Source organism: Nicrophorus vespilloides, unplaced genomic scaffold, assembly GCF_001412225.1.
Source record: "Nicrophorus vespilloides isolate i.1.1-1 unplaced genomic scaffold, Nicve_v1.0, whole genome shotgun sequence".
Lineage (NCBI taxonomy): Eukaryota > Metazoa > Arthropoda > Insecta > Coleoptera > Silphidae > Nicrophorus > Nicrophorus vespilloides.
In genome coordinates, this window is record NW_017097777.1 from 40,671 (window position 1) to 48,984 (window position 8,314).

The following is an 8,314-nucleotide window of genomic DNA, read 5'->3' on the forward strand; positions in this document are numbered from 1 at the left end:
TATAAAAGAAACATAAATTCCAACAAAGATAAATGAATATAAAATCACTATAAAACCCTGAATGTTAGCAAAACTTTGGCAAAAAGACCGCGGCCGATATTAAATAAAAATCTGGTCTTTCCACAGAACATAGTTACATAAAAATGAACTATATAAATCATAAACCAAGAAATGCAAAAAAAAATTTAAAATTCATAAATGCATCTAAAGAACCAGGGTATTCTACCTAATATCTTGTTATTATGCATTTTTTTTAGGAATCTAACAATCATATTATACGATCGCCATCTCCTTTTATTGTAAATATTGTGTTTTGCCAGAAATGTTCCAAAAATGTGTTTGGAATTATATTTTTACTTTGGCTGAAAGTCTGAGTTAAGTAGTAAATTGTTAAATGTATTTTGATTTAAATAAATTCAAATGGGGCGGGTTACAATAGTTATTAGTTATAATTAACCCTTTCCTGTCCAGTAATTCCAAATGTAATGAATAATTAAAAATTCAATTTTTGTCTTTCAACGATTAAATCTGTTGGCAGAAACTAATGTGAATTGAATTGAAAAATCAGGTAAATAAAAATTGGAAAAAAAAATTGGGCTGGAAAGGGATGATAATTGTAATTCTCTATATATATTTTTTGAACCTTTACAATAAATATAAATTATTAGAAATTTAAAGTTATTAGTTTCGCCAAATGTTACAAAAAAAATCACTATTATATTGAATTTTATAAGTTATATCATATATGGGTCAATAAATTATTGTTTCTATTTCATAAATAATATAAGATATTTCTGCTTTGTGTTAACTATTATTAACCCTTTCCAGCCCAGTGATTCCAAATGGAATCATTAATTTTTAAATTCAATTTTGTCTTTCGATGATTAAAACTGTTGGAAGCAACTAATGTGAATTGTCGCAAGATGTATTTTTAACAGTGGGCAATATTGAATAATAAAAAAAACAGGTAAGATGTTTTTGTATTAATAAATAAATGCTTTTATAAATATTTGAATAAAATATTTTTTTTATTGGACTTGAAAGGGTTAATCATTGAATATAATACTTTGAATTTTCTTGAAACAAATATGTATTTATTTATATAATAATGATGCAGGCTATGTTTTTTTTTTCTGTATTATAATGTTTAATAGCAAGAATGAAAACATTAAGGGAATATGAGGAGGCGGCGACGGTGGTGGTTTCTGTAGCGACGGCAGTTTGTTGAGAGTGTCAGTCGGTGACGAGGCGAAGCGAGGCAAGGAACGAACGGAGGCGGCCGATCAGAACGGAAGGTTGCGCAGCGCGTCGTCGCATACTGAGTGTGCATGAGGCGGCGGCGGTTGCGGAAGTGACGGCGGCGGAGGCGGTGGAGGAGAAGGAGGGAGTTGGCGAGTCCCTCACGCCGTCGTTCGGAGCGCGTACATTGCACGTATATGTTTGTGTGCGTCCATAGTACACGATCACGCGTATCCGTGAGTGTAGGTGTGTGTGTGCGAGTGGGGGCGGTCGGGTCGAGTTTCGAGAGGGGCGAGAGGGCGGCGAGGGCGTGGCTGGGGCCGAGTGAAAAGTTAGGATCAATTCTACTTATTTAATACAGCCTTCGTATTAGGAGCGTGTATATAGTTAGGAATCCACTGTAAACCGATTTGCGCTAAACTCGGGTTTTATCTACACTAAGTACCGAGGCTTAACTCGCATTGTGTTTGACTAAGTGAACAAATAGATGGAGTGATATTTATTGACTTTCTATACACAGACACCTCGCATCCATACACAAAGTCAAAATCGAAATCCAAAATTCGTATAAACAAATCTACACCTGAGAGAGTCACCCGAAGCCCAGACGAGGCGAGAGCTGCAGCAACGATAATAAAATTTAAAAAAAGACATACACAAACAACAGACAAGTGGAAGAATAAAACCAAAAAGAGAAAGAAAACTCGTCAAAAAAAAAGCAACAACATCGAGAAAGAGTGCAAGAAATCCGTGCCTGTGTCGTTCGTGTTTGTGCGCTGTGACGAAGTGCAAGCAAAATTTGGAACGAAAACGGTGAGTCTTACAACTATCCAAATTCTCAATTTCTATAACGCATAGCTACTGAATTGAATCCTACCTCTGCAATTCCATCTCCTTTCTCATCTGGACTTTTATTTTGCTGATTTATCGGACCGCAAAGTCGTGGACTTAAGCTCATTTGATTAATACGGATTACTCGTCGTGCGGATATGTTTATGTGCGACAGGCTTTTATTCACAATTCTCCTGCTTTATTTGTTTACACAAAATAAACAACAACAACGCCGCGGTCACGCCATCGTCGATCCTACGACAACAACATTGACAACAAACAAAACATTTTTTTTAAGCTGTCGGGAAAAATCTTATAGGAATTCTTATTTGCAAAAGTAGAGTTTCCGTTTCGGTATTGATTCGTTTTTCTGTGGCTAAAGCTGGAGACTTCGACGTTACCGCAGACCGCGAACCCGACCCGCAAAAAAACATTTATTTACTTTATTATGAAATACAAATAATAGTATAATTATTATATTTATAGAAATAATCGTAAGGTTAATAAAACTTCCCGCCGGAATGTCAATGACATTTCAATATATAAAAAACACTGATAATATTTAGTATGAAAGTTGTACCCTTATATTTATTCGGACACTTTTAATCAAATTTCGGCCTTAGTTACTTCTTAATTATGCTGTCAATATATAGTATTAGCCAATGAATTATATTTGATTAATGCGCGGAAACTCAAAGATAATATAAATATTTTGGCAATTTATTTTCTATTTCTCTTTTATTACTATTATAATTAGGATCTAAATCAAATTATTTGAACTATTCTCTTTAATATTATTGAGGATATTACTTAAAAAATACCTACTTTATTTTTCTGACGCTTACTTCATTAATCGGTGAAGAATTGTGTTTTATGACTTGATTTTAAATTTGCCGATAAGTGTAGTTTGATAGCAGAAATAGGGCTATAATCATAATAAAAAATAAGTATTAATATTTTGATTCTCATGTTCTAAAATATTTCTTTTGGGTTTTATCCTTCATTTTTTAGTCAATTCATTAAGGTCAATTAACAGTGACATAAGACAATAATATATTCCTGCCAGGCATACCAACAATGATGCTTGAAGTCCGATGACATTGAAATTGAAATGACATATTCAATTTTACATTATACTGCAATTTATATATAGTAGTTGGTATACCTGATTTATTTCCTTTTCTAAAACTAAATTGAAATACAACCTAAAAGGAGAAGGGTATTATTCAAGAGAAATGAAGTGCTGTTACTTTAATTTATCATTTATGATATTATTATTTATTTTTATTAACAAATAATAATAATAACCTTTATACCTTTGCCTTAACGTTTAATATTATTAGTTTGATTGTTAGTTTTTTGATCGCTGATAAATATTAACTTTTTTTTCTATTCGTTTTCTATTTGAGATTAATAAATATAATAATAAATATTTACTATAGACCTACATACAAATGTCTTTTCGCCCTTTGATATTAATCAATTTTTAGTAAAAAAAATAATTTAAATCGCACAACCAAAAATGAGGAATTAAGAGCCGCCGGAATATCGTTCATGTTCTGAAAAAATATTAGAAAATACATGTTTATACAGATATTTCTTCTCGAAATTTATAAATACTCTTAATTATATTCATAAATTTTATAGTCTTTTATACTAATTTTTAATTACTGCTTTTGTAAATTGTTGTATTTCTAATAATTTACTTCTTTAGACTTTTGTATTTTAATTACATATGTTTACTAGTTTTAATATAGATCAAAGGGTTATTTTAATTAATTATATACTTAAGAACAATTTTACAGCAAACGGATAGTTTAATTTATCAGAATATTTCTTTCCTAATGGCATCATTAAATACGAAACGAAGTTCTTTGCAAAGTACAAAACTGTGAAAATTTATTTATCAAACTTTGATAATAATTTAAATTTAATTCAAATATAAATACATTTAAAAAGCACATTTTCTCATATTATATTTAAGCAAATAACTTTAGTTCATTTTTTATGTCGTGTAATTTTATTTACAATCTGTTCATCAATGTGAAAATTAAGTAAATTTAAATCGCGGTTGACATTAGATGACTTGACTGAAGGTCCATATACTGAACCTCATTCATTTCACTGTCCATCTGTGATGAATGATGGCCCTATTGCTGCAGGCACCAAGAGGGCTCACAAAGGGCCTAGCTTGACTAGGATTTGAACCTGCGCCCACTAGCTCGTGGGTAGGGCGACTTAACCATTCGGCTATTAATCGCCCTCGTTTATTTATTTAAACACATTTTTATGAATGAGTTAAACAATAATTGAAATAAAAATCATTAATTTCCAATATTATTCCGTGTAATAATACTCTCAGTGAATTATAATTTTAATTGCCATTGTTGTTATATTTACAGTGCAGTTAAAATAATAGAGAATTCGATTGTTTAATAGAGTCGGAAACCGCGGAATACATAAATGCGCGTTTGAAATTAAATTAATGATGTTGAAATCATGCGTTGATTTATTTTTTATCGCTTCGGTTAATTATCTGCTCTGTTCGAACAGTAAGTGGTTTATTACGAGTTTAGCAAACCGAATTGTTTATTTCTTGTATTCAAAATTACCATAAAACATATTCAGTTAATAACACAATGATTAAATAATATTTGTAACAGATATTTTACATATTTTTTTATTAGTTTAATTCAGGTTTCACAATTGTAATTTAATTTCTACATATAAACAATAAATACAAAATAAAATTTGCATTCAAGTATCTTCTTTGCAATTTGAATTTGAACAATTTTTAACAAGCATTTCTTTAAATAAAAATTACTACGTGAAATATGTCTATTATATGTATATAAACAATTATTAGTTTTCTGATACTGAAACTGTCAACTATAATTACAGATTGAGCTATCATGTATATAGATGTTAATTGATTGATTGATGCTGTTATAGCTTTACATAATATTTTATTTCATAGAATGTGAAAAATAAATTATTATAGTTTAAAGGAAAAAGTTATATACGATCATATTTTATAATTTACTTTTAGCTTCTTTCTATATACATAGTCAATTATGAATGTAAATCAGTGGAAACACATTTTTATTTTTTTTATGATTTATTTATATTAGAAAATGGCGGATGAAACATTAAGGGTGCGTCGAGGGCGTAGTGGCACATATAAGTACCATAAACGCAATAGAAAAGTAAATGATTGTGTACCAAATATAATATGAAAAAATAGAAAATATCCTTAGCCCTGAAATGAAACTGAATGGTACATATATGTACCAGTAGTCTTGAAAGGGTTAAGTAACTGTATCATTATTTAAAACATGCTAACATTGATTGTTTAACATGTTCTGTCAACTATCATTAAATTTATACAATAGTATAGCAACACCTCACACAGTGTGGGCAATAAGGTTCCCCAATATCCTATTTGAAATCGGACTTTAAAGATATTTGACAGTATAGAAGAAAAAACAATCATTTGATATATACAAAATAATAAGAATTTTACGAACAATGCTTATTTTCACAACTTTTAGATGTTTCAATATTCACAAACACTGCTTCCTTAATAAAATTGGAATATGTTCCATTTTTCAAATGGATAATTTTGATGTAAAATACATATTTGATAGTAATAAATTCCATTAATCACTAACTCATTGAATGTTTAAATCAAAGTGTAATGACGGTTTATTGAATACTACGATTACAAAGTTAAAAATAAATATTTTAAAACATTTTGACGTTTTGTTTCATATATCAATTTTATATACCTGAATAAAACCATATTCAAAATGGTAATTTTCTACATTTTTTAAAATTGTATATAAATAAAAATCAACATTTATTAAACATAATGTGAAATGCGTTTAACAATATGCAAATTTATCATTAGTAATAGGAGTATTCACATTATGAATTATTATGATATATAAATGTATACCAGTCGTTCCAACTACTATTGATTAACATGTATTCTGATTATATTGATATTGAACCTGGGACTGAATTTTCCATGTAATACTTAGCATACCCATGGCTGTAGTAAATTTGCCGTGAGTCAACTGTTAAGATCACGATGGGACGAATAGATGAATTATAATTTAAATGTGTTTCATGTATAAAAAATGAACCTTTTTTCTTGGGTCCCGTCTCGGGACACACGAGATTACCCATTACCCATCCAAATATTTTCTTTATCATACTTTGCTTTTGTTAACTATAAAATTTGATATGCTTATTTAAAAATAATGTATAATAGAAAAAAGTATAATAAACAGTACATGTGTTCAAAGTTCAATCGTTATGTTTATATTGATTGTTTGTTGTTGTTGGTGGCTGGAAAAGTCGTGAATTTTGCAAGCAATTCTCGCTGTGATCCGGATTAGAAAAAGAAGGCGAAATTTCTGTGTGTATATAAGACGATTAGCTAGCTACTAAATCCACGGATCCGGTAAAGAGTATTATCATTATATTATGATTATATTGGATTTACTTGTGCCGTTTCGGGCTGCGCTCGGATTCCGAGCCAGTAGGACGTCGAGACTCGTACACTCAACAACGTTAAACATCCAAAAAGTCTAAAATAAAGGGGAAAAGTGAAACTGAAATAACAAAGTTTATCATACGCGATTCCGAAGCGATGGGTTTCCGTAAGTGTTGAAAACCGATTGATATTATTTAATCATTTTCTGATTATTATCATTACGAAAATCCATATGAAAGTATTCCTATTTGTAATCCGAAATTACATATGGGCCAATTGCACGGTTTTGGATTTAATCCTTGCAGCAGCAGTAGTGGTTTTGCACACAATACTCACTCCACCCTCTTTTTCTCTCTTTTCCTCCTCTTCTGCTGCTGCTGTTCTCGTCTCTTCAACAATTTTGAAGGGTCCTCGAAAGCCTCACGCATGTTCATTTTGGATGTTAATAAACACACACTCGTGTGTACGGTTGCCTCTCGAAATATACAAGAAAAAAGGAGAGAAACGTAGGTTTGGTTTTTAATATCCACCCCCGAAAACCAAACACGTCTTTCAATTTTACGTTCAAACGAGCTCCTAGTGAGCGGTCTGCAAACAAACCGAATTTATCCATTTTTAATTACAACCAAAGTCTGATGCCAATATAAATAAATAATTTTCCTTATTGTGTTTTAGGAAGGAGCGGTGCGTTAGATGTGGCCGAACAGCTTGACTGCTGGGTGAGTAAAATTATAAATTGAAACCATTCTTGAAAAAATAATGAAAGGAATAAATGATAAAGAAGCGTAGGAAGGAAAAAAGTTTGAACAGAAGAAAGGAGTTCGCTCTAATCTCTTCACAATTATTCGAGCCACGGAAACGGAAATGCTTTCTCCTCGCTTTGCGGGAAGAGGGGGAGGAATTGGTCAAATAAATGATGCGCACGTTTATATCCCATTAAGGGTGAGAGTGAACGAGGGAAGACGCACGAAATAAACACAAATAAATGCACACAAAGGCGAATGAATAAAAAAAAAGCGAATGCAGGAGGAAGCGGAAACCAAAACCTTCCAATTCCGTCGCACCCCTCTATTTAAAGGGAACACATAAATCAATTTAAGCTTTTTTAAGCGAAGGAGAAAAGCGGAATCCGGGGGCGATACGAAATTGTGTATTTAATTTTGATTTTTACAATTATATTTGACTGATTTATCATGAATATTTTTCTATAGAAAGTATAAGCAAAGATATTACAGGAGTTGCCAAATTAGCATAGGAGCCAGGATTGGACCACTAATATAATTTTAACAATATATAGTAACAAGCATAAGTCACCTAATAGTAAAGAATGATGCAATAACTTTTGAGATAGAACATATGGTTGCAATTGGCGAGCTGCCTACCTGCAATTCACATTTAATTATTTCACTATGACACTAGTAATTGACTATGATTAGGTAAGTATCAAAAGTTTGTAAAGTACACTTAGTACTATACTAGTTTTAATAATATAGGTAAAATTTAGATTTATGGGATGTTTTTCCAAGTATAAGTAGAAGTTATAGTAACAAATAGTTATCTGAACTAAGTCAAAGTACAAAGCACAGAGCTAAAGTAAAAAATCAAGTATAATAATGCATAATTTTACTTAACACGTTAAGGACGGCGCTTTTCGGGTTGCTTGCCCCCAGAAAATTTTTCGTGGACGCCTATGGACTGAGTGAAAAGTCAAATATCTTACGTGAATTATAACCTTTAAACGTT

At 31.1% G+C, this 8,314-nt stretch overlaps 1 protein-coding gene across 2 annotated transcripts in view; it reads left to right on the top strand.

Moving 5' to 3' along the window:
- Positions 1–1,497: 1,497 nt before the first annotated feature.
- Positions 1,498–8,314, top strand: part of LOC108560961 (homeobox protein OTX2-A-like) — a 31,094-nt gene continuing 24,277 nt past the window's right edge. Inside the window, exons 1-2 of one of the 2 annotated variants that reach the window (XM_017918700.1) lie at positions 1,498–2,052; positions 7,247–7,290. In XM_017918700.1, coding sequence (XP_017774189.1) covers positions 7,265–7,290 — 26 coding nt within the window. In that variant the 5' untranslated portion in view covers positions 1,498–2,052; positions 7,247–7,264. The remainder of the gene's footprint in view (positions 2,053–7,246; positions 7,291–8,314) is intronic. The other variant, XM_017918701.1, reaches the window with a different exon arrangement.